The 25,984-nt window shown below is 42.0% G+C and overlaps 2 protein-coding genes across 3 annotated transcripts; both read right to left on the bottom strand.

The window, feature by feature from the left end:
* Positions 1–2,248: 2,248 nt before the first annotated feature.
* FBXO5 (F-box protein 5) lies at positions 2,249–8,935 on the bottom strand. Its single transcript, XM_037392829.1, has 5 exons — positions 8,875–8,935; positions 6,360–7,089; positions 5,933–6,023; positions 4,558–4,719; positions 2,249–3,005 (listed from the first exon to the last, which is right to left on the bottom strand). The coding sequence occupies exons 2-5, from the start codon at positions 7,046–7,048 to the stop codon at positions 2,754–2,756; spliced, it is 1,194 nt and encodes a 397-aa protein (XP_037248726.1). The 5' UTR covers positions 7,049–7,089; positions 8,875–8,935; the 3' UTR covers positions 2,249–2,753.
* A 1,950-nt stretch (positions 8,936–10,885) lies between these two features.
* Positions 10,886–25,573, bottom strand: MTRF1L (mitochondrial translational release factor 1 like). 2 transcript variants are annotated; one of them, XM_037392642.1, is made up of 7 exons: positions 25,051–25,573; positions 22,563–22,642; positions 21,117–21,300; positions 14,898–15,061; positions 14,078–14,195; positions 12,123–12,259; positions 10,886–11,663 (listed from the first exon to the last, which is right to left on the bottom strand). In XM_037392642.1, the coding sequence occupies exons 1-7, from the start codon at positions 25,346–25,348 to the stop codon at positions 11,448–11,450; spliced, it is 1,197 nt and encodes a 398-aa protein (XP_037248539.1). In that variant the 5' UTR covers positions 25,349–25,573; the 3' UTR covers positions 10,886–11,447. The 2 variants fall into 2 exon arrangements, with proteins under 2 accessions (XP_037248539.1, XP_037248540.1); XM_037392643.1 differs by lacking the exon at positions 25,051–25,573 and adding an exon at positions 24,749–24,893 and having other exon boundaries at positions 11,290–11,663.
* Positions 25,574–25,984: the final 411 nt, after the last annotated feature.

The raw sequence follows: 25,984 nt of genomic DNA, 5'->3' as shown, positions 1-25,984 counted from the left end.
GGGCACCTACTAGTTCTAACACCCAACGTCCTCACTCTCTATGACGAGCTGCTTTCTTGCTCAGCAGTAGATGCCTGCATGCCTGGGAGGGGACTGATTGTCCATTGATTAACAATTGCCCATTGTTTTTTTCCGCCATACACCATTCACTGAAGCTATTGACAAGGAAACCAACAATCTTGAGTTCTTTTCAGTAAGATGCATATTTTTTTATACAGGTTCAGTGCTCAGCATTGCTGGGCAAGGTTTCAACTGCTCAGCAGGATTACCATAAAGGAAGAAAGAGCTGTGTGACCACCACAGATCCGTGTGCTTCTCTTAGAAACTTTGTGTAAAAAAATTGCAAGCATTGGTAACAGGTCAAGGTCTCTAAGGAGCTGTCACCCAGCTGTTGAAGGCTGCAGTCTTGAACATCTATTCTGATTATTAACACTAAAGCTAGTAAGCAAGGGTCTGAGGATCAGGACAAGACAAAAATGGTTGGACAAGAGGAAAGAAAGAGCCCCACTGGTTTGCAGCAGACCCATTACAGGCTGATCAAAGCTTTGTAAGAAGTCAAATAACCTTTCCAACAAGGTTTCAGGTAGAAGGAAGTTGCCTCTTATGACTCAGTGAAAAACTGTCTGTTTCTTCACATTATTCTTCTCCAGTTGTAACCACTGAAGCCACGTAGTCCAATTCTTTCCCCTTATCTGGATGTAACAAGAAATCGTCATCAAAATTCTGAGTAGATAAATTTCTACAGAAAACAAAACAAACAAGCAGCTCTTCTTCATTAGGCTTACTAGACAGTGGATAGCTCCCCTTAGTAAGCTCAAAACCTTTTGTTTAATTATGTTTGTAACATCCATATTCAGCTCCAAAAAAGACACACAAACCTTAATTCAAGATGTATCATACTCTGCAACGCCTGTCTGAGTCTGGATGCCTGTGCCACACTTCTCAAAATCAATACATGAAAGCACAGTCTGTTCAGAGACCACATTAAGACATCTATGCTACTCAGGACACAGGAATTTCAGGAGACAGATCTTTTTAACAAACTTTTGCTTACAATATTCCTTATCTATCTGCGGTGCTCAGCCTACAGCCTAACAGACTCACTGTGGTTAAATGCATAGCAAGTCCTTGGCCATTGCCTTTTCCATGTCTCAGAAACAATGCTGGAGACACCAACATCATGCGATTCTTCTGCCAGCCTCCAGGACTGGTTGGTAAGGTCCAGTTACCAGAACATTATAATAGGATGGGAGACTTCTACCTTTCAGTCTCAGACCTTGAACATATCCGTAAGTGGACCTAAACAGACAAAAGAATTATGGAATGGAGGTTCTTGATATAACTCGCTTTTAAGTCTCAGGTTTAGGTTATGAGATTAAGCTCACCACAAAAGCAGAATGTTAGAGGTCCTGCTCAACTATTTTGACTGCTGCTGTCACAAATTAAAAATTAACAAGTGCAGAAAAAGTTGCCATGCAGTACTGACAGCCCAGTTCAAGGAACAGGGCCTACAATGCTGCCTTCCCAGCCTGTTGTCTATGTACTAACAGGAAACACATCCAAACCCCAGACATTTCCAAGAAAACAATCAGTCCTTTTCTTGAAAGCGTGCCTTTCTTTGCTGTGGAAACACAAAGACTTTAATGACAGTGAGCTGCTTCTGCAACAGCAGCATAAATTCAGCTAATAGACAAATTTCCATAGAATGTTTGTTCAGAAACTATCAGCAATTATTGCTAAGTCTTTGGATAAACTGCAGTAACACAGCATAAGAATGGATTCAGTGCCTCTTACACAAACCCAGGAGATTTGGTCTTTGTTAAAACAACATTTTTAAGAAGCACATACTAGAAAACTTGACAAATGAGTCTGAAAAGTAATGTTTTAAGATGATAAATAGAAGGTACATATTTTCCAACCAAGTTACTGAATACAGTAATTTATTTTCACATTTACAAACACAAATAATATTTATAGTAGTATTTACAAATATATACAAATATTAAAAATGATCTCATGATTTGGAAAAAACTGGCAAAGAAATTTTTCTAGCAGAACAGTAAAGATACAGTACTTTTTAAGTTGGAAAGGGTACAACCTCAGTTCAAGAAAAACGTGCAGTTTCTGAATGAAGGAAGAGCAACAATTTCAGATTCACATAAGGCAAGCCATTAGAGAAAATGGTATTAGGAGCTTTCACATTTTAAAATTAAGCAAAGCTTTGAGAAAAATCATAACATCTAGACTCCTCAATTTCATGCTAAAAGGGACTTCACTCATCTCACTTGACATTCTCGCTACAGATGTCTTTAAAAGCCTTTTGAACAAGAGCAAACATTTCAATAAAACACAGTTTACACTTGCCCCTTCTGGCATTTAAGAATTGCTAGGGTTACACACGGAATGCTACTTGCCAAAGTTTTTTTGTTTCATTCAATATTGTTGTAGGGTGTTGCGGAGACTGGAACACAATAGACAAATTGTCAGGACAATATATAAAATATTAGAATTCATATCCAGAATTTTCTTTTACATGTATAGATTAGTAAGTCTTTAAAAAATAGGTATTTGTGATTATTCCTAGGAATTTCAACATGACCAAATAGTAGACAGGATTAATAAAATTAACCTTTTTTTTTTTTTTCAAATATAATAGCAAAAAGCATTTTCTTGTTTGATTTTCTTTATGGATAACTTCATATCCTAAAATAACTTTTATGGGACATCTGACAATCTGTACTGGGATGGATGGATCACAATCGCTGTAGATTCTGTTTGCTTTTCTTAGTCCCAGGAAGCGGCTCTAGCTTCGACCTGGGTTTCACCGATTTGCCGCTCATACAGACACTGGAGCTGTGGTAGCTGCACAGGCACCTTGTGCAAAAGTCAAAGCCACAGCTTTCACGATTGCACATTGCTCTTTGTAGATAGGAGTCATACTTTGCAGGTGAGCCACAGCGATGGCAGACTTTAAGGCTTTCAGTGTTTCTCAAGGTCTTGGCAGCCTATTGGAAAAAGCATATAGAGAAAATCGTAAGTGAAGGGTAAATACACACCCCAAACATTGCCTGATGTTATCCAAGTGCCACAACACATATAACTTCTCCTACTCTAGAGAAATAAATTTCAAACTTAGCTTAATCTTGGTTGTATTAAATTCTAATGGAGATTGAACAGGAATAATCAGTTTACAACTGCAGGTACTTTGGACTGGAATAGAAGTAGCCAATTTAAAATTCTTTCAATTTTAAATTTAAACGACAGGCAGGCTAAATGCAAAGCAGTAAGAAAACCTGCCCTCCTAAATCCTCCAAACTAATGACGGTGATTTAAGTAACTTCAGTTTTAAAACAGAAAATAAACCTGAATTCTGTTTAAATCATTAACATTCTTAAAAATTGAGCAACGTGTTCAGAAATCTCAGCTGTGGGGCACTCCGCTTGAGACACCGAATAGAAGCAATTCCTACGTATCTCCAATGGATTGATTTTTGACACAAAACCAGAACCACCATTCAAAATCATTCAGCATCAGAAAAACTATAGACCTGTATAACACCTTACATAACTAAATTGTTAAAAGCAAAATGTTTTTATAATCTAAATGTCTGTGTACAGACATATATGTTTATCAAGGATATAAATGTAAGACTGCCACTTCAGTTGAACTTTCAGATTCCTAATGCTACAAAGTACCATATAGTAGTATTAAAGCAATTTGATCATACTTTCCAGTGTGATTATATCTTCTTCTCTTACTGCACCAATTTGCAGAATAAGACTTTTGAGCTTGAGTATAAAAACTTTTTTTAGTTAGGAAAATTTGTTGTTTATTAACAAACAATGACTTTCAATAAGTGCTTTAAGTCTTACAAGACACTTGCAATGTAGACCTGCTCCTATATGTAGGGGGAAAAAAAGTTTAAGAAAAATAACAAGGTGAAGGGAAACTTAGGCTGTTGGCAGCTGTTGACAACTCCAAATGTATGATACACTATGAATATGTAGTTAAAAAAAGCTATTTTAATGTTAGTTAATTAGTTGGAGAAAAAGCCAAAACAAAACATAGAATGAACAGGAGAAATATTAATTTGTTCATTTTTTTTAAAAACAAGAATGATGCTGTCTTTGGCTTTTTGTTTCTTTTTAATTGCTCAGTGTTGAAGCACAATTAACAGGTTTTGTGGGACTGCTCATCTGAAAAACATGCGATTCATTGTAAGCCCATGGAAATTGAGAAGAAATGACTAAACTTGTTCACGTCTGATCCAATCCAAAATTTAAGCTAAAAAAAATAATCACTAAACAATTTTGAGGGTTCCTAGACACTTGGGGAGGAGGGAGAAAAAGACAATGAATGTCTCAGTGTATCAATATTCTCCACCTAATTTCTGACGTTGGCTTAAAATAGGCTCAATAAGCAAAATCTGGCAGCTGTACTAGTAAGAGTTACAAGCACTTCAAATTGGAAAGACTACTTGCAGAAGAAATACGTTTTACAAGCTGATTGTGTGTCAGACAAGATGTGAGAAATTAAAGATGAATGGAAACCATTTACCTCTGAAAACTCCATGAGCCTGCTGTGATTCTTAGATGCTTTGGATCTGGTGCCCTTTTTAGTCAAGTTGTTTGGTGGGGCTGCTTTCTGAATGGAAGATAAAGCTGTTCGGTAGAGAACATACTCCCTTGTTGCAGCCTGCTCTGATGCCTTGGTGCCATTCTAATGAAAAGAAAAACAAGAATAAAATTTGAGAAGATACATGTTGACACAGACTTGTTAAATAGAATCCAACAACTTATTTTTGATCCTTCCTCCTGGCTAGGTTTCCAACAATAAAGTATCTTACCAAGTAGGATACTACTAATTTTACCTTAGCTTTCTCAGTCACTACTGTTACCAATGTGTAGAACAGACCCCTAGTTCAGACCATCAAATTCAACCATCTTCTATTACATAATGCAACATACTTTTATACTAAGACATCATAATTATTTAGGCAGAGCATGTAACCTAGTCACTGCAATGTTTTAAAGCATAAAGTAATATTTCTAATTTTTCACAGTGAACAAGGGTGCTTGAAGTTTTCCTTCCAAGTAGTAAACTCCTGCTACCAATTTTCTACATTTGCAGTTCAGATTAAAAAAAGGCATATAATGGCAGGGAGGAAATCAAACTTTATGGGGTGAAGTACTGTGGTGTCCAACTGTTTCACCCCAACAGGCTAGCACCATAAAACACTACACAAAATTCAAACTAATTGACTACCTTATTCTGTGGCAAGTCCTAAGCCTTGTTTCATTGCCTTTCCATCTTTCAAAGAAGAAAAACACCCCTAGCATTTTAAGAGTCCTGCCTTGGTAAGGTGCAACGCTAATGTGGTTGGATCTTGTATTTTTTTTATTTCACAGGACAAGCAGGCATTAGGAATAGCTCACAGTACAAAAAGCTTTTTGTTTTTATGTAGCCAGCATGTTGCACTTCAGAGACTGTTGCTAGAAAGCGTATGCAGAGAAGCTGAGTTGCAGAGTCAGCTGAAAGGTTTCTCTCCGCCCATCTCCCTTCTGGATCAGTGGAGATGCTGAAGTCAGCTAGCCTCTGCTGAGAGCCTCCACCGCTTGCCCAGTGGGCAGTGCTGGAACTGACCCTCTCCTTCCTGCCCTCCTCCTAACACAGGACATGTGGGAGCTCCTAAGAACACCTGCATCTCTCCGAGTAACGTTCTTGGTCAATCTTCCTTGGGCTCCAAGGACAGTGAAGTGACTAGCAACACTTGAGACAGGGCATGCTAACAGGACAAGGTCAGGCACTCCAGTGACAATGTCTTCAACCTAAGAAGCAATTCTGTGATCTCTTAAGGTTGGGAGGAATCCTAAAATAGCAGAAAGGCACTGCTGGTTTAGGCTTCAAATAGCTAACAAGCACATAAACTTACAGAAAGGTTTTCCATGGCTCTATTATAAATTTCTAAACTCCATTTATCTTCTTGCAGAATCTTCCGCCATGTTGTACTGACTTTGGCAAAACTGCAATGACAAGAGAAACATATCAGTTACCTCTGAGGAATGGATAAAACCTTTTCTTTAATAGTGGGAATAACTACGTAATCATTTCCGTTCAAGTAGAAGATGGGATATGGTCACAGTTTCAGTCTTTAATCAGCCTTCTAGGGAAAAGATACATTCTCCACGTATATCGTGGCTTACTTTGACAGTTCATGTTTTAATGTATATACATATTACTACAATACATAATACTACCCATTCTGTAAATTTCACAACCCTCACATCTAAAAGATTCTTAAGTCATCTGATTAGGTTGTTTTCTTTCCCAAGGAAACACATTGAGATCAATATACTTACTTTATTAAATCCATCTCTCCAAGATGCTTTAAAATGTTTGCTAATATATGCTTCAGGTTCTTTTTGAAGAGTTCAGCAAGAAAGTCTATTTTATCTAGTCCCATTTTCTTTCCGATTAAGTTACAAAGTTCAACGTTTCCCCTAAAAACAATTCTGTCTACTGCAGCCCAAGACTTGAGATTCCTTTTACCACTTTTTTTCAAAGTTGAGCAAATCATTTCTTCATAATGGATTACTGGCAACAAAGTCTTCTTTGAAAACTGTGCTTGGTTTTGGTTCTTCATGAGACAATGCTTTGGTGTGCCACAGAGATTCCCAGCCAGAGGTATGCTATCCTCATGTTCTATTGCATCAGCGTATTGATTACTTAACATAGAAGAATAACCACTGTCCTCATTAAATTTACTGTTTTCCAGTGCCTCCGTTTCATAGATGCCTTCATCAAGCCTCTGGATTACTTGTTTGTTTTCTTTGTTGTGTACAGGTCTTCCTTCATCTTCAAGATCTAGATTTCTGGTGGCCACATGGTGTGAGTCACTGAGGAGTATCTGCTGGGGCTCTTCGTCCCAGCTTTGACAAAAGCCTTCCTCATAATTGGAGGGGCAGGATTCTTCCAATCTTGTTTTTTCTGCAGATTTCAATGGTGCAAATCCAGTGCAAACAGACGTACAATCAAAACCACATTTCATTTTAAAAGAGTGGTTAAGGTTTAATATTGCTATTTTGTATCCTGCAAGAAACAATAAGGGCAGTATTACAACCCAGTATAAACTACATCACAAATTCTTTTTCTTACCAAGATGATCATGCCTTCCTCCCATGTTACAAATTTTAAGCTTTTATCTAACTCACGCTCTGGTGTCTGAAACACAGACAACTAGCAGAACTAAGGATCTGAACAGCCACTTGCTAAATCCAGGAAAGATCTTCTCAAAATTAGAGCTTTATGCTGCATATAACTGGGAGGGTGAGAAAACTGACTGGGTGATTCACTTTGCCATTCAACCAGTATAGTCTGCTCTTAGACACACCTCGTACTGGAAACGCATGATACTCAGGACACTTGCAGTCCCTGCAAGGGACACCATGGCAGAGGGTCCGTGAGTGACAGCTGGCCCATGCAGGGGTATAGCCAGGCCAGAGCAGCCTGAAGTTTGCATCCAAGGCCAGAGGCAATGCTGCTGGTGCCACTTGGCACCTGGCTTTTTTTTTTTGCAAGAGGAGGTGGTTCCGGGGCACAGGAAGGGCCCGACTGCTCACATGCATGCGCCAACTACAGTGGGAAGCAGTGACCCTTGAACAGCAGTGGAAATGAAATAAAGGTTACTTACAAGCATTATTTTAAGAGGGCGGGAGGTCGATAGACAGTATGGGGAAATTGAGCTTTTCTTGCCCTGTTTCTTTCCCCTCCCCCCAAAGCGTGGTGCTATCTATATTAGCAGTTGCAGGGGGATGGGCAAGGGCTGACGGGGAGAAGGAAGCCATCTCTGTCCTGCTAAATCTAAGGGGAAAATAATTTTCAGCGTGCCTTGCAATCTGTAGGAAAAATAAGCTCCACCATTTGAACAGGTATTTGAAGGGATTTAAACACTTCCAGCAGTTTTGGAAACAAGTATTTAAAACCCGCCTTTCGCGATCGTTTCAGAGGAAAAGTCCCTTCTTCGTATCTACCTTTGGTGGAAGAAAGGAGCAAATACGCTCATGGCTTTGTACAGTGTGAGCTGGGGAGAAGCAAGCCCTCGCTAAGCCCCCTCCTCCCCTTCCCCCCAACCCGCGCGCCGCGAGCCAGCAGAGCTTTTGGGCTGAAACCCTGCAGAACCGGGACATGCGCCTGTCGTGCTTCGGGGCGCCAGGGCCGACCCCGACCCCCCGGCGGAGCGGGCTCAGCCGCGGGCCCCCGCAGCTCTGTCAGGCTGCTCCCGCCCAGCTCTAAAGATGGCTCGGGTCGGCGGCAGGTAGCCCGGCTCCCGGCTCCGCCGGGCCCCGCGAACCGCACCCTGCGTCCTCGGGGGTCTCCGCTTTCCCTGCGTTGGAGGATACCCCCTAAGATGGTGGCGGCGGGGCAGGCAGGAGCGCGCCGGGGTGATGCCCCCCAACGGCGGCGTGGCCCGGCGGGCGGGAGCCAGCGCGGCGCGGGACCTCCCCGCCCGCCCCTGCCCGCCGGCGGGAGCTGCGCTGCGCTCGCCACCCCACCCCGGCCCGGCCCCATGCGCAGCTCGGTGGCGGGACCGGAGCGCTCCGTAGCCGCCCATGCGCCGCCGTCCCGCCTCGTCCCATCCCATCCCACCCTGTCCCAACGGCGGGATAGCTAGGGGGTAAGGCTGGGGAGGGCGGCGGGCCGGGCAGCCACTGCGGAGCCCCGTTCCCGGACCACCCGCCCCCCCTCGCAGCGCCGCCAGTCCCGCCACCAAGTACACCAGCAGCCCCCGCCGCCGGGTCCGGCCATCCCCGCGGAGCTCTCCCCGCCGCCGGGTCCGGCCATCCCCGCGGAGCACGCCCACCGTCCCGCGCTCACCTGCAGGGCTGCGCCGCCGCGGCTAGCGAGTGCGCGGCCGCCCTCGCCGGGTACTTTTAAAAACTTTGAATTTGGTATCCAAAACCGCGCCGGCCAGTCGAACGCCGCTGGCAGAGGCGGCGCGACCAATGGGAGAGGGGCAGAAGGCGGGGGCCAATCCGAGGCGCCGGGGGCGGGGCCGGCTCGGCTCACATTTTCCCTCCTAGGCCGGCAAGGAGCTAGGCGAGTGGCGGGGAGGTGGTGCGCGCGCCTCGCGGTGGGCGGAGCGCGGGAGCCGGGGCTCGTGGGGGGCCCTTTCCCGCCCCCGGCGAACGCGCCGCGGGGTGGCACGCGCTGCCCCGCTCCCCGGCACCTGCGGCCGCAGCCGGGACCGCCCCGCCGCCCGCACGCGCCCGGGGCCCGCAGAGCGGCTTCGCCGGGCGGTGGATCTCACAGCGCGGCTCCCCCCGGGGAAGAACGGCTTATTTTAAAGCGTAATCAGGGCTGTCGCTAGTTGGCAGAGCTGGGAGTGGCGGCGCTGGGGGGCAGGCAGGCCGCGCACCGGCGCCGGGGACCCGCCGCTGCTGGCGCTACAGCCTCCCGCGGCCCTGCCCGGCCGCCCCCCTCGGCACGGAGCAGGAGAGGGGCTCGAAGCTCTCACGCCGCGACGCCGGCCGCGGCAGGCTGAGGAGGCACGGCGCACGGCAGCCTGGCCCTCCCTGCCTCCCGCCCGCCGATCGGCGCCCGGCCGCTTGCGGGGCCACACGGCAGCCAGCGCCCGCGAGGCAGCGGGGAGGCTGCCGGCCAGGCAGCCGGGCCACTCTGGGACGGCAGGGAAGGACCAAGGCGACAGTGACCCCGGCGCTCTCACACGTTTCCTACAGGAGCCCGGTGCCCTGACCTGGCTGATGGCCCTTATTGGTCTGGAGGAGTATGAAGCTGAAGTTGGAGAGAAGGCATTGCAGCCTCCATCCGTCCCTCGGCATCAGCTAGCCTGCCTTTAAACGACATCAAGAAGACTGTCACAAGTGCTCTGTACTCTTCCCTTTATAGACTGACCGGGCAGGAATAAGGACTTCAGTCCTTGTTTCTAATCCCATCAATATCCAATTATTTCACGCACAAAATGCTTCAACGTTAATTTTTACTTTCTTACGTGCCAGTTCAGAGCTGTGAATCTGCTAGTAAATCTAGATCTATGTCTCACGCTTACCAACAGGATATATGTATCTTGTTGCGCCTTATGCATACAGGCACACCTACATCTGAAGTTAATGTATGCAACTTTAATTAAAAGATTTTGAACTTAATCATAGTTACCATGCAGTCACGATCTTAGAAAACAAAGCTGGTTCAAATTGCAGTCTCAAATGTAATAAAAGAAGATAACGAACTGATAAAAATCAGTTAATTCTTATGTAGGATAGTTAAATAATACATTTCTACAAGCTATGCGCAGCAAACCTACTTTGTTTCTATTTTAATTTCTTACACTAGATATCTAAAAGCAAACCACCCCTATATTCATGGTAACATTTTTCCTTAGGTTCCAATTTTCTTATTTACTGGTATTTACATTTCAAATACATTCTGTGTGTGTATACACACATGCATATGTACAATGCATAATGGGATAATGTGGCATGGGAACAGCAGGTTTTGTGTTGCTTTATGCATTTGGGACTGTAAAATGTAGTCTAAAATAAAGGTTGAAAGTTGTCTTTACCCACAGATATAAACATGTGCACATGTGTCAGTAGATTAAAAAGGCAAAAGTCTTACTTTGCTTTCACAGATCAAATGTTTTAAGATGTTGTTAAATAAGTAGACAAGAACCACATATATAACACATAACATTCAGAAAGTCAATAAACTGGAGAGACAATTAAAAACATAAAGGAGAAACCGAAGCCAAATGGAGACTGAAATATCAGCCAAACAATATTGTAACAATTCTTTGCACTTTTGACTCAGGAACAGAAACATCCGTTTCAGAAACAATTCATATAACTCGTCCCTTGACTTCCACAGCTTTTTTTTTTTTTTTTTTGAACAAGGGATGTTCCTAAACAACTTTTTGTGTTTATTAATAAGGGCCAGAAGGCCATGCAAACATAAAGGAAGCCCTCCCACATGCCATGTATTAGTGATAAACAAATATGCAGATTAGCAATGGGGTCATTTATTTATCACTTGCTTCCAATCACTCAAACAAAATACGACTTTTTTGTTCTCTCAAGTATGCTATTTGACACTGTAGTGATGTTTAAACTACTGTTTAAATGAAAACTGTGACTAGAAATAGCTCATTTTTTAATACATACCTTTCAATAGTGGTGTATCTTTATCTTCTCAGTGGAGGAAGTTAAAAATTGCAGTTACTTCTGACCCAGTCCAATTTACTATTTAAGTGGACTGCTACATCAAGCCCATCTCACTTGGCAAGTGAGAACACTGTTTATCAGTCACGAGGAAACAAGCTGTGGTGTCTTTCATGATCTGAAAAGCAGTTGCATTTTCTGGGTGTTGCTCCAAGAAGCTCCTTTGCAGACAAGTGTCTACATCTTCTGTAATGGGCTGAAAAAAAGCATTGTTCAGGAAAGATGCTTTTTTTCATTTTCTGAAATAATTTCCATTAAAGATTCATAATCATCATATTCACTCAAAGTTTGTATCATTTCATCTAGCATTTCTTCCCCTAGCATGAAACACTCAATATGATGCACTGATCTGCTAATCCTGTGGTCAGTAACCCGGTCCTGTGGAAAGTTGTATGTTCTGATCTTCTCTGATCTTCCTTTAGTCCCAATCTATCGAACAAAAAGAATCACTTTACCAACATTGTCTTTTTATAAAAAGGGTGACATATTGATTAAGCATGTAAAGCAAAAGCTTCTTCTGCCTCGCACAATTATGCAAAATTTGTTATAATTACATAGTACTCGGACCAGTTCAGTAGTTGCAGTTGTTGCAGTAATCATTCTCAAACATGTAAAAGCACAATTTTACTGTATCTTTTTCTAATACTATTCCAGTTCTTCACGTTGTAATCCAGATTGTTTCACTACATCTCTAGAATGTACACACTACTGAAATTTTGAGTCTGGCTAATATACGACCTTTATTGCTGAAGTAGAATGTATTTTTTTTGCATTGCGTAAGTTCTTCCTGGGCTCTTGTTCCTCTGTATGGCCATTTACTATTTTCAGTTCAGTACAGGAGTTGCCCCAAGCCCATACATAATTATATATTTACTAAGTGAATCTTACTTGAATCTTTCGAACATTGTTTCTCTTTTTGGTTTCTTCTTCCAGTTTGGCGTTGTATAGTTTGGCACATAGCATTTGCATAGCCTTCTCTTTGTTTCTAATTTGAGATCTTTCTTGCTGACATTCAGACATTATCCCTGCCAAAAATATCATGACATTTAACACTTAACAGTAACACACACTAAGGGAGCTTTGCAGTTGCTAGATTTTTATTAAGTTACAATAAGATGTTTCTTTCTTCAATACAAATTTTAGGCTGGGAACATGAAAATCCAGGCTTATTAATATCTACTGATATATTTGGGGAGAGAAGTGCAGTCTGAGTTGTACAAGTGTTTTAAGCCATAAGATAAGAAATTTAATTTGATACATTGGACAACAGGTGGATAATGAAGTAAAAGCTATGTCGTGTAATCTGACTTACAAAAGACGCTTTTAATGCTTGTAATTTTTGACCACAGTTTCAGGAAATTTAGGATGTAAGGAGCAGTATACTACATGAGATAGTGAGTATATAGAATATGATCGGAATATGCAAAAGTGGCCACTATTTTCTTAATAAAAAGGTGTGGTTTCTCCTCCCAGAACATGCAGCTCAAGTTAAGTGTGATGAGAAGTGAACAGCCTAAGAAAGGAGTAGGGAGAAGAAATATAGGAAGAGGACAGAACAAGCTATGCTGTTGTTTGGATTTATTTTAAGTAATGGTAAGAATACAGTATGCTTTTATAAGATTATGTAGTATTACTTTATAAAAGACTTGTTTAAAAACAAGTTTTTGGATCACAATGAAGGTTTATAAAAAGACTTAGGATGAGAGAAATAGAAGTAGTAACAGGACAATTGTAAAGAAAGAGAGATCAGGAGGAATGAAGAAGGGAAAGGTGGAACAAGAAGTCAGGAGATAAGGTGAGATATAAACCCCCCCATTTACCATGTCTAGTGCATAACCACAAAAAAAATTGTAATACATTTTGACATTTCTCTAACAAACATAACTGCCTTTAGCGAAAACTCAGATCATTTGCTGGTTTTAGTTTGTGGGATTTCTTTCCAAACATGTAGGCAATCCAAAACTTTTTGGATCTGTAGGACCTTTTTGTCACCATATCACTATCCTCTCCACTGTTTACCTTCTGCTTTACTGAGGTGATGTCACAAGTGCAGAATGGATTCATGCCTTAATAACTATGAAGAAATGGGTGGCAAAAATCTGGATACCTGAAGATAAAGAGCATTTGGGATTACCCTGAGGCTGTAAAGCCTGACTAATGTTTGTGGTAGAGAAGAGGAAAAGTTAAAAAGCAATGAAAGTCAAGGCAGCTGTTGTGGATTGCTCAAAGGGAAGTAAAAAGCTTAGGAATGGCAATAAAAAAATAAAAAAAAAAAAAAAAAGAGATGACAGCTAAAATCAGGTAGCATTTGAGGGTGTATCTTATCCTTCCCACGTTTCCTAACCTGAGCCCAGGGGATGGGCCTCCTAATTATTTTTGTAATCTGTGGGAAAGGAGCCAGCAGACAAATGGAAGCTGGCATCCTGAGTAGACTCTGCAATTAAAAGCAACATTTTAATATGCAAACAGAGCAATCTCTCTTTTGGAGACTAGTCATGAAAAGCCACATCATCAGATTTTAACCTATTCTGTTTTTCAATTTCTTTTCCATTATTTGAAAGCTTAAATATAACTTTTTCATATAAATTGATTTGGATGTTTTTAGAGTATCATGCTTAATGGCACAATGAATAGCTTGCCTACTGAAGCCAGTAGACCTCACTATTACAAACCGGAGTGGGCACAAGATGGTGCATTTAGAGTACTACACACACAGTGAAAAAAACTCTACGAAAACTCTGCTCTACTGTTGTCTAGGTTTGAAAATAAAACCACACTTCCAAAAGAAATTCTGACAGCAGTTTTGCAATGTAGATGTTGTACTAAGGAAAAAAATTAAGCACCTGTTGGAATATGAACTATCCGTACAGCACTGTCTGTGGTATTGACATGCTGGCCTCCAGCTCCACTAGCTCGCTTTGTTTCTATCCGTAGGTCTTTCGGATTAATTTCCAGCCTTGTCTGTCATGGGAGACATGAAGACAAGAAGAAAAAAAATAAAATAACACGTTTAAGTTGTTTCTTTCTAGACAGATGTCAAATATGCACAGTTGGTTTACTTTACAAGGTACATTCAGGCAAGATCAAGCTTTGTTTATGAGTGGCAGCTCACATCCACTTACAAACATATTAACAAATCCTTCTAGCCAGACTGGAATGCAACATCATGGAAGCCAGGAAATCAGACAAATAGTAATTTAAGGTGTAACCATCCCTTAGCACTAATCTCCCTCCTCCTCTGAAAGCTCTGCACCCTCTTCTGGCAGTCAAACTGTATTTGAGCTTGAATAAGTGGTTTTTAGATAAAATGGAACACGTTTCTTTTGCTGGCTCTGGGAATGGATAGATGGTCTCTGGGAGAAAGGAGCAAGACAATTTTGGGACAGAACAGGAATGAGTAACACAAGTAAACTGCCAGTGACTTTCTTCAGATTAGGATTATGAGGAAATCCAGAAAGTCTTTATTTCGCTCACCTAGACAAAAATAAACAAACAATGTGACTTAGTTTAAAACTAATAATACTACTACTAATAAAAAAGTCATTAAGAGAGAATAACAAGAGAGACAGAAATATCTCTTGATATTTCTCAAGTATCAGCAATACGGCATGTAAAAACATTGCTCATGGTAAAGTCTGTTATACTAAAAGATAAAAATATTACCTCGGTGGGTTGGGGTAATATTGCAACAGTCATTGTGCTGGTGTGAATGCGCCCTTGCTTTTCTGTCTTTGGTACCCGCTGGACACGGTGCACCCCTCCTTCAAATTTCATGTACTTATAAGCCTCAAGACCAGCTATACTGGCAACTGCATGTCTTAGGCCACCTTAAACAGAGAAGAAAAATAGTTGTAAACCTGTAAGAAAAACTGTCAAATTCTTTTTTATAGATTTAATTTTTATATACATATAAAGATTGTCTATGAGCCACGTACATACATGTACACATACGATCATAAACAACAGTAGAACTCTAGTACCAAAAGTAAGTTTACATAAAGATCAGATTTTGAAAACCACATTCAGAAATTACATCAGGTTTTTTTGTTAGTTTAGAACCTTATCATTCAATGGGGAAAACCCCAACTCTTTAACTAAAGGATGTGTGTTATTTTTGCCCCTTGTCCTCTATGCATCCTACCCAGGTCTTATCTTCGCTCTTTCATTTTGATCTTTTGCTCCCTTGGAGTGAGCAGAACTCCAGCTTCTGCCCCTCTTACCAATACATCCAGCAAAACACTTGACAGCAATGTGCTAAAAACTAGCATTGAACAGCTTGGAACTTGGAAGTAAAGTCCAATACCATCATGGTTTCGTGACAGTTTGTTGCAATACTAGTTCATGGCATTTTTGCTCTTCCTTGTTTGTTAGTGTGCAAAGCCTTTGGCCACGCCAGTACAACTATTTGAAGGATCAGAGAAGTGATGACGCTATAAATGAATGTGATTTTTCACCTGTTTTGGATTCTAATCCTGCTCAGTTCCCTGATGCCATTGTCAGCACAGTGGGTGGTGTGCCAAGGGAACGATTAAAGAGGACATAGGTGGTCTTGAAAGAGTATTGCTGTTGAAGTCTTGCAACATGAAACCACAGCAAGGAAGAGGCACATGCTTCGCAGAAATAGTTTTAGCTATCTCTAGACTAAGGAAATCAACCACAGAAACAAGACAGCAGCTTTTGAAAAAAAGGAAAATGAAGACAATGTAGAATCTGAAAATGGCCTACACAGCAGGAAAAAAAACATTAGCCAGAATGAAGGGCGGGTTTTTCACCTCTACTGAGAAGGTTTGCAAATGTTTTTATTCTACAGAAATTTAACATTCCCTCAAGTTTAGTAAAATGTATTTCCTTTTACAGTCACCTTTGCGGAAAATAGCCTAAACTGCTTCTTCCTTTGTCTTTCATCTCAGTTTTGTCCTTCTGACTTTTAATTTTTTTCTCCTATTTGTACACATCTGTACCACTTTGATTCAAATGCACTGTTCAACACACCTAGTGCTTCACTGATTTAATTTACATTATCTATTATCAATTCCATAAGATAAATCCATCCTGTATAGAATAAATCTGACCATAAAGCATATAGTTTAACAAATAAGAATCTCTCTCAAAATCTTCAGTTTAGATCAGTAAGGTTCATTCTAACAGGGAGTGTGAAATCTTTCTACTGCTATGCAAACACTATTCAAATGAACAAAAGATTCATTCTTTACTCTAAAAGAGTCTTATATAACCTAAAATAATTTATGTATTTGAGTAATAAAACTCATTCACTCCTTTGCGGATAAAAGCAACTACTAAAAAAATCATAAGCAACCTCTGCACATGAGGAAGAAGCCAGGCTACATCAGGAGTAAAAATAACATGAATGTCCACAAGGTTACAGTACCGATGACAAATATTAATTACATGATCAGCAGTTCATTGCAAAAGGTAATGTTCTGTCTTTTCTCCCACTTCTGGCATTACTATAAATACCACAGGCACAGTCCATCTGTGTGAGTTGAGGCCACATCTGTGACATGTTCAAGAGAGTTTAAGATTGTAGTGATAACAGCGTGCTAGTGGCACCACAGTGCTTAACAAGAGATGACCAAGACACTGGTTCAGAAGATAAGTATTTAGGTCATACTGCTTCAAATTGGGTATTACCAACACAGGTTAATATGAAATACAGCCAAATCCAATGAAATGTCAACAAACACCTTACCCTGGCAGACTTGTCATGGGCCTGTCAAATGTAGTTAGCTTTTACTATGTGCTTGATCCTATTCAAATAAAATGTCCCTCTCTATCCTGAAAGCTGATGTGCGCAAAACAAGGGTGCGAGTTTGTGCTCTTTCTTTATGTGGCATCTTATAGCCAGATTGAGACAAAGTCCCGTATCTGTCTCTGCCTGCCACTACAGGGTGAGAGGCCATGCATAAATAATGACATGTGGGTTTGTGCTTTAATGTGCGCGCTAAATCTTGAATGTGCTGTTTTTACAGTGGCATCCCTTAGGGTAGGTCAATAAAGCCAGTTAAGAGTGGACTGAAACCAATTCTTAATTGCAGCTTTGTTTAATATTCACTTTATTCACACATGCTAACATTCAGACTTCAGCCAAATTCTGGAGCTCTCTGAAAGGAGGGAGTTTGATGTTTTAATGTAGGACCTTGCTTTTTGCTCATGCAGTCTGCAAAAACAGAGTGCGGATGGGATGCAACGGGCTTGTGTCATCAGCAAGCATCCTTAACTCCATTCTTACTCAGCACAGCACAGACACTTTGAACCTAAGGGTTTAAACATGCCTTTAGGTGGCATAGCATCCCTACCTCCCAAATGATTTCTAGCTACTCAGTTTTGATATGTGGTCATAGAATCACAGAATGGTTTGGGTTGGAAAGGACCTTAAAGATCATCCTGTTCCAATCCTCCTGCTGTGGGCAGGGACACCTTCCACTAGACCAGGTTGCTCAAAGCCCCATCCAACCTGGTCATACAAGTAAGATCAGAAAATACACTACAAGAGGCTGACAAAGGCTACGGCTGCAACCTACCATCCTAAACACTCATTTCAGTGCACAGGCAAGCCCTCAGCAAGACAAGAGAGTTTAAAATAAATAGCTATTGAAAACCTAGCAGTTTCAAAGAGAAAATACAGGTAGATGTATACTAAATGTATTAACTCAGTTTCCCATCCTAAGGCATTACAGACAGTGCCTCTGAGGGTGTGGGCTCCTTGTCCAAGGACTGAGCTTTGACCAAAAGTGTAGCCAAGCACAACTCCCTTTCTCTTCCAATCACAGGACTGCAAGCTGAGTCAGACCTGACTTAAGACTATCCAATAACAGAATTTTTAACCCAAATCAGTGGACTAATCCAATTAGCACTATGACCTCAAAATTACTGGAGCTGAGAAAGAAAGACCATATGGCTGGCAGCTGGCTGGAAGGTGGGACAGCCCTGGTTGAAGCTGACTGTGAAACTGTGCTCTGAAGGTGAAATTGTCTGTGACTGCTGGGGTTTACCCCATCTAAGTCTTTATCTCAATGGAAAGGGCAACTCTCCCCATCCCCTGGTATATAAAATAAAGACAACCCAGATGCTTCCCCCATTCTGTTTACACCCATCTAGCCTGCACCATGTTGATCCCATTTATTTAAAAAAACCCAGTAATTTCTGTCGGCTTTGAAGGCTGAACTGGTTCAGCTCCTGGCAAAGTGTTTGCCTGGTCATGAATGGGGATAAACATGACTTTCCTCTTTCAGCAACAACCTGCATTGTACATGAAGCTTCTTCTTGCTCCTACCTTCACTTGAACTGTGCAAATAGTTTACTTGACAAACGGCCTCTTGACCATAAAAAAAAGTTTATAAATAGTAACAAATCTAGGTAACAGACAATAGTGAATTCCAGTGTCATTGAATTAAAAAAATGTATATTTACTAATTGAATCCACAACAGCCACTCTAGAAGGAGATTCTGATACTGTGAAAACCTGAGTTCATGTTCATCAACTTGAACACCTGCTAAGACACCTGCTAAGAACTCTAAAGAAAGTTTTTAGAACATTTTACAGATATAACACTTCTAAAAATCAAATTCTATTAAAGATTTTAAGAACACAGAAGTACAAGCAAAATCCATAGAAAGCTAAATTGTATCTCCATATCCTGAAGGTGCAGACATGGGCCCCCTTTTTTTGAGGTATGAATACAGACAACAAATCAACCCTGTACCTAGATTTTCAACTCCCCTGTTTGTGATGTCCAACTGTATTTCTTCCATGGTGTTCAATTTTTTAACCTTGTTTTAATCCCTCAATATAGAACAGTGAATCAAAAACTGTAGTTATGCAAGAAGGGTCTTAGGGCACAGAGAAACCCTCATTAGAAGGGAAAAGTAGCTCACTGACATGAAAAGCTCAATTAGGAGAGCTGTGGATATTTATTTTTTGTGAATTTCTGCACAGTTGACACAGAAAGGGTGTACTTGATAATACTCAAAAATATCACTGAGTACAAAATAAGGCATAAGTAAACAGAAGTAGTGTTAGAAGATGCTTCACATTTCTTAAAGCTTGCTACAAATTCCTCTGCAATTATATTATGTGTTGACTGAAAAAAGATCAGTTTTCTGACAGATTACATATCCTAACATCCCAGTTTTTCTCATTTATTCTTCAAGTTTCACTCAAAAAGAAAAAAAATGCTGAAGAAAGTATGAACACAGGCAAATTTTCATAACCCAGCTGAACTAGAAGTAGCAAGCTGCACAAGTGCGCACCTACTGATTCGTACCAACTATAGTAACACGTTACCTCTACGGCAATACGTAAGCAAGCAAAATGTGCTAGCTTTACTCGCAGCAGCATGGGTAACAGTAAACCTGCAGATCCATTAACAGACACAGACTTAGCAAGTCTAGCCTGCTGAGAAATGTGACTAGCAATCTGTCCATCAAAACCTAAAATCCCTGCCACTGGCTGGCCATGTTTTGGATTGCAGTTTCACCACTGGCTTATGCTGACTGAACCTCTTGCTGCTGGAAGGAGGTCCTGGTTTTCTCACTGCACCGTTGGTAGCCACATGCTCCTGCCTCCACCACCTCCACGAGCGTTTCTTCTCTTCTCTTGTGCTGGATTACCTGAAAACTAATTGGGGAGCGGGGTGTGTGTGCACACTGTTTTTCAGTTGGATTGGCTTGGTGATGAGACTCTGTGAAGAGGGATCACCATGAGGGCCAGTGCAAAGAAGTCAGCAGCAACACGGAGACAGCAGCCTGATCCTTGTGAAACAACTTACACAGTAAACTGGATTCAGCTAAAATTAACTAACATGTGTTACTGCCTCAGTTTGTTGTGTAAACCTACCAGTCTTCATCTTTGCAGAGACAGTGTTCTATGAGATGCAGTGAACTGAATTCACAGCTCATCATCACCAGAAGATCCAGTTTTTCCACTCCTTGCATTCAGTCCCATCTTCTGCTTATCTTATGCTAGCCCTCAGGCTCATGAGAACTGACTTAACACATTAACTAGGCAAAAAACTATCCCAGTTGTAAAAAGCAAAGTCTTCACCAGTTTAAGTGAAAGGACACCAAACCAGACAATTAAAAAAAAAAAAAAAAAAAGAAATGAAAAAAAGGTAGGACTGCTCAGACAGGAAGGGAGGATAAGGAAGAGGAAAGAAAGGAGAAACAGGCATTAAGCTGTTAAACTGATTACCTGTGACATTTTAGTTGAAGACTTAGAAATAATTAGATCTCTTATCTCTCCCCTCAAAGTCTCAACAATTCCCCCACTTTGCTCATCCATTAGCTGTTACAGATGAGCTATATCCAAACATCTCATTTCTTTACATAAATCCTCAGATGACGTTATTTCAGACAAATTCAAGATGTTTGAGATTAAACTTCAAGAATAGTTTGAATTATACTGATCCCTCTCCACCAAGGGATTCATAATTATAAACAGACTTTCAACCTGCCAAACTGATCTATAAACACTAGAAACACTAAGTAACTAAGTCTAACAGCATATACAAGTGAGAAGTCTATGTAGTCTGTATTGGTAATAAATAAAGCTAAAACAACATATCTTCATCACTTTCTAAATTTTCTTCTGCCAAACACTTAGTTTCATTTCTACTTTTTGAAACTACTGAAAGACAAGTATTATTGCTTAATGACTTTAGTATTTTAATAATACTACTGAAATGGAATTTCATTCTCAAACACAAAAGCTAAGGGAAATTGTACTCAAGACATTCAAGCAATCTTCCACTTCTAAAATTAAGTTAGTGCAAATTAGCTTCCTGTAGTCAGGAAATTCAAGTGTCATATGAATGAGTGTGTTAACTTAAAAAGTTACAAAGATGAAGTATTTTCATTACTGACCTATTTCACTGGGAAAGTATTCTAATATTTCAAATTTCCACTTTTTATAGGCAGCGTATCGTTGATACATATCAAATATCTCCGAGGTGAACAGCATGGCTTCCTGCCCTCCAACTCCAGCGGTTACTTCCATGACAAGATCACTCTTGTCTGTTTCTTCTGAAGGAATCAAAAGCAACAGTATCTGTGAATACAAAAACAGCCCGCTAAGACTTCCCTCTGACACTGCTGTCCCCAGCTGAGATAGTATAAAATGCCAAGCAAGTCCTCTGTAATCAATCTAGGTTGCGTTCTCCTGCACTAACTCCTTGGCTGCCCTGAGGACAGGCTTCTCATGCCTCTTGCAGTGAAGCAACAGCAGTCAGGAGGAGGTGGGGGGGATGTTCCACTGCAGGAAGGCTCCCTGGGTCTGCTCACAGTTGCAGGAGCTACAAAGGTCTCTCTCAAGACCTATGAAACTTCTCAGAAGTTTTCACGCATCAGGAGCACTGCGATGGTTGGATACCACAGGATACAGGCTGGTTCTTGCAAGACAACTGAGCACCTCCCTTCCCATCAGATTCCCTTTTAACCTGGTCTCAGTTGCAGCACTAAGAAGGTATAGATGTTCAGGAGGACAGTCCTTCAACAACAATCCAGCTGCATTATTCATTTATTTATTTAAAAAGAGAGAGCCAGCCTTATACTGATCTGCAGAAGAAAGGTACACTACAACCAAACCAACTGTATCACAATTTTGCAGGCTGGATCAAAACTCGGGATGATTTGCAAATGCTTCTCAATCACCCTCTTTAGCATTTGGTGATGCTTCCCTCCACAGACTACTTCCTCTTTTGGAAAAGTTCTAAGTATTGACAAAAATATAAAGTGACTGTTGTATTCTTGTGGGAGGAATAAACAATGCCACTATACCAGCTTCTACTTCACCAGTAACATTAAGAATATGTAACAGTGTGTCTATGTAAAGATCATTATTTTCCTGTTAAGTAACATAAAATGTACATAGACCAAAAAGTAACATAGAAAAGTAACATAAAAGCAACATAAGATGTAGAATCTACACAAGGTAATAGTCTGAAGTAGTTACATAGTATTAAGCTAATTTATTTTTTTTCCCCAAAAAACCACTGGTGTGTGTGATACTATACAAATTTAATGTTTCCAGTAGGTAAAAAGCTGGACATCCATGAGGGTACGTCCAAACAAGACAAAACTACTTATAAAGATGTACTGATTCAAACAATTTCAGGTACAAGCAGGCCCTTGCAGGCTGTGTCTATACCACCTGCATTTTCCATTTTCCTTAGATAACAGACAGTTGAGGACTACAATTGGGAGGGAGAGGAAGAGAAGTTTTATCATGTACATCTTATTTTGATAAAAGGACAATCTGAATTTGTAAATTTAAGAACGGGAAGGAAATAGGGGCTTTTAAAGGGATCTAACCTGGTGTTTCAGTTCAGCTATCTCTTCTTCACAGGAGGCAATTTCCCTTTCTGCAAGTTTCTGGAAATCTTCACTCTCATCTGAAATATTTGAGCATGGTTAATCCTCAGACTTACATCAGTGCCAGTCTCAGAAAACCTTCAAAAAAATAACCACATGAAGAACTTACTCTACAAAAAAAACCCCAAAACACAAACAACTAACAAACCATCACACAAGCCCCCCGCCCCCCTCCAAAATACTAGATATGTCAGAAAATTAGATTAATAATACAGTCTGGAACAAAGATGCACAGTAGATATTGAGTGTTATCTGATATTGTTCAGGTATGAGACATGGGAAAATCTGAAATACAAGACGACTCCAGAGGCCCCTTCCTGCTTCAATCATTCTGTGATTCTAAAATTACTTTCTGTATTTCAATGTGACATGAACATTAAGGATTTAGAGAGCACAGCAGCTCCACAACTGACACTCTTCATTAAACGGACTACTACCCCTATCATTGTATACAAAAATTTGAAGATAATAGCAGTAATTTCAAGTATTTTATCTCTGTAAATTTATTTCAGAACAGCTGCAAAACTTCTAACACATCATGAAAAAAAAAGGTATGGAAGAAGTCTTGCATAATAAGAGGAACTTGTAATTTCCAAGTGTTACTTGACTGATCAACACTAATGCTTTACAACTAAGACTTGTTTTTCTGTACTACAGTTCCGATATGTTAAAATGTTCCCTTTTTTCTGGTCAGTATCAAACTTTACACACACATAAAATTAAAAAAAAAAAAAATCAACGCCTTAAGCAGCCTCTGATCTACACTGATTCAGCTCACTCGCCCAGAAGAAAAAAAATATTACGCCAAAAAAGGAGAAAATGGTACACACGATGAAAAAGGTGGAATTGGGGTAGGCACAGGGACACATTCAGCAGCAAGAGATGAAAAAGATGCTAGACTTCTTTTTTCTGTGTGCAGCAAGCTTTTAAATGCATCCAGCTGAGGCGGGAGATGCACACTTACAATGAAGCCAAACCCTTTCAACACTGTAACTGCATTGAGTCACCAGCACAATTTTAAATGAAACTTTTTCACTTCACAATTTAGGTTAAATATTAGTGATTTACTATCACCCTGCCCCCATCACTTCTGTAAAAAGGAAGTTAAAAAGATAATCATGCGTAAATTGGTTTGAACAACAAGCATGTTTTACCTACAGCTGGCTTAGAGCACGCACGGTTGACTGTAACTCTTTAAACATGTAACCTTGATCATCTCCAACTATCTGCCTTTCTTTACAACAACTACTGACTGATAAGGGCTAGTCATTAAGGCCAGCAGAAGGAAGGATAAGAATTAAGGAATTACAGGTGTGTTAAGAGTAAAACCAGCTATTGATAATGCTATTATTATGCAAAAAAAGAAAATAATATAACAAAAATTAATAGCAGTTGCATACCTTAAGATGCAAACATAATATAGCCTCTAAAATCAGTTTAAAATAATATGTACAGATATTTTTACGTATGAACTACAGAAGTTCTCAAAGTTACTAAGTCCTTGTGTTCATTTTGCTGAAGTTCTAAGCCTGGTTTTGATGACACTGGTTTTTTTAGCAGGTTTTGAAAGCTGAGGAAATATCTTCCATTTCATTTCATTCAGTTAAGTTTGGGTCAATGACTAGTTTGTTCACAGGAACAATTTCTCCTTTTTTCAATCCGAAGTGGGACAAGAATGAACAGAAAAGAACCCAAATGTGCTTTTAGACAGTATTTGCCACCTCTGTTAGAAGAGCTGACTGCAGTTAGCACTTTAATCTGTATATAGCAAAGTAGTAACTACTAAAGGGAAAGTTTCATGATCTAGTGAACGTTTACTGATCTTATAGTACTCCTTTTCTGCATTTTGGTTTCTAACTGCTATCAAAATTTTGATACAAGGTAACTGCTATCAAAAGTTTGATTCAGGGTAGGAAATACTCTTTGGCAACACCGAAGGTGTGTGGCTTCTGACGCCATCCAGCTCCACCACAGCGCCGAAGCAGCACTGTGACTGCTGAAACGGATGCAGGCAGGCAGACTGGTCTGTTCTGACAGCAAGGAAAAAATAATTAAAAAAAGAAAATAAAAAAGGAACAATATTCTACCCCTGATTAATTGCCTTTATTTTATATGAAATACAGTACCGCGCTGCTCTTCCTTCAAGTTCCAGCGGCTCCCACGCTCAGGGCTAAGCCTTTCCCGCTCACCCGTGCCCTGACCTCCGTTCAGGAGGCCTGCTGGCCTTCGGCAGCGGCCAGCACGGAGACACCGCCCGGGACGACCCCAGCCACCAGCCCACCGCCCTCCCGCCACCGCGGCGCGCCACCGCGCCGGCACGCACGGCCGGCATCCGCTACCGCCCGCCTCCACCCACAGCCTGGGGGCGCTCGCCCAATGGCATCGGCATATGCAAATCGCGGCCGCCCCGCCCCGCCCCGCCCCGCACCTTGCCGCGCCAGCTCCAGCGTGTCGCGCAGCTCCTGCTCCTTGTCGCGCAGCTGCTGGATCCGCGCCGCCAGCTCCGGCCCCGCCCCGGCCCCGCCCCGCGCCTCCAGCAGCCGCCGTAAGGACGGGGCGGCGAACAGGTCGGCCAAGCTGGGCCGGGCGCTCAGCCCCCGGCGCGGCTGCTGCTGCCATGTCACCGCCGCGCAGCTCCCGCCCGGCGCTGCCCGGCGGCTCCGAGGGATTGGCGCGGCGGCCCGGCAGCCTTGCGCGGCGCGGAGAGCTCGCGAGAGCAGCCGCATGCCCGGCCGGGGTGGGAGCTCGGGCGCTCTTCCTTCGCCAGCCCTGCCCGTGCCGGAGACACCCGAACGCCCTCGCCCGCCTCCCTTCCGGGGATTCCGGAAGCTGCCGAAGAGGTTCGGCGCCGATTTGGGGCGCAGTCGGAAATTATCGGCGCTTGCTGGCGGAAAGGGACGAAGGAGTTCGGCTCCCTTCGTTCCGCGGGGCGGCGCCCTGGGCCGGGCGCGCTCTGGAGGGCCAGCGCTGGCGGGGCGGGCTGAGGGCTCGGCGGGAGCCGGGCGGGTCAGGCTCCTGCCCGTGCCTCCCCGCAGGCCGGGGCGGGAGGCTGTGCTGGCGTGGGGTTTTTATTCATCCTGACAAGAAAAAAAACAAACCCAAAACAAACCAAGCCCCAGACCTTGCCAAATCCTCCATACCGCAAGTTTAAAGCCAGGTTCTGGGGCCGTTTAGTGTCCAACGCTGCAGCCAGCCTCCAGGGCTGCTCATGTGAAGGGGAAGTGGGAAGCCTCGACTGGGGGTGGGGGTGTCCAGGTCACTTACAGGTTGTCTCCTGTCACTCCAGAAGAAATTCTGAGAATTAAAATACCCCGAGGAGGACGAAGTCATAAATGTATGTGGAAGTATACCTCCACAGTAAA

The sequence above is a fragment of the Falco rusticolus genome, chromosome 6 (assembly GCF_015220075.1).
Source record: "Falco rusticolus isolate bFalRus1 chromosome 6, bFalRus1.pri, whole genome shotgun sequence".
NCBI lineage: Eukaryota > Metazoa > Chordata > Aves > Falconiformes > Falconidae > Falco > Falco rusticolus.
This window is presented reverse-complemented; position numbering and strand designations above follow the sequence as displayed.

Coding starts and splice junctions, on each gene's coding strand:
- MTRF1L (XM_037392642.1), bottom strand. CDS start 25,348: ATGCGGCTGCTCTCGCGAGCTCTCCGCGCCGCGCAAGGCTGCCGGGCC. Junction 21,301..22,562: donor TAGCTGAACTGAAACACCAG/GTTAGATCCCTT, acceptor TTGTATTCACAG/ATACTGTTGCTTTTGATTCC. Junction 15,062..21,116: donor ATACTTTCCCAGTGAAATAG/GTCAGTAATGAA, acceptor TCTCTGTTTAAG/GTGGCCTAAGACATGCAGTT.
- FBXO5 (XM_037392829.1), bottom strand. CDS start 7,048: ATGAAATGTGGTTTTGATTGTACGTCTGTTTGCACTGGATTTGCACCA. Junction 6,024..6,359: donor GGAGAGATGGATTTAATAAA/GTAAGTATATTG, acceptor TTGTCATTGCAG/TTTTGCCAAAGTCAGTACAA. Junction 4,720..5,932: donor GAGCCATGGAAAACCTTTCT/GTAAGTTTATGT, acceptor TCTTTTCATTAG/AATGGCACCAAGGCATCAGA.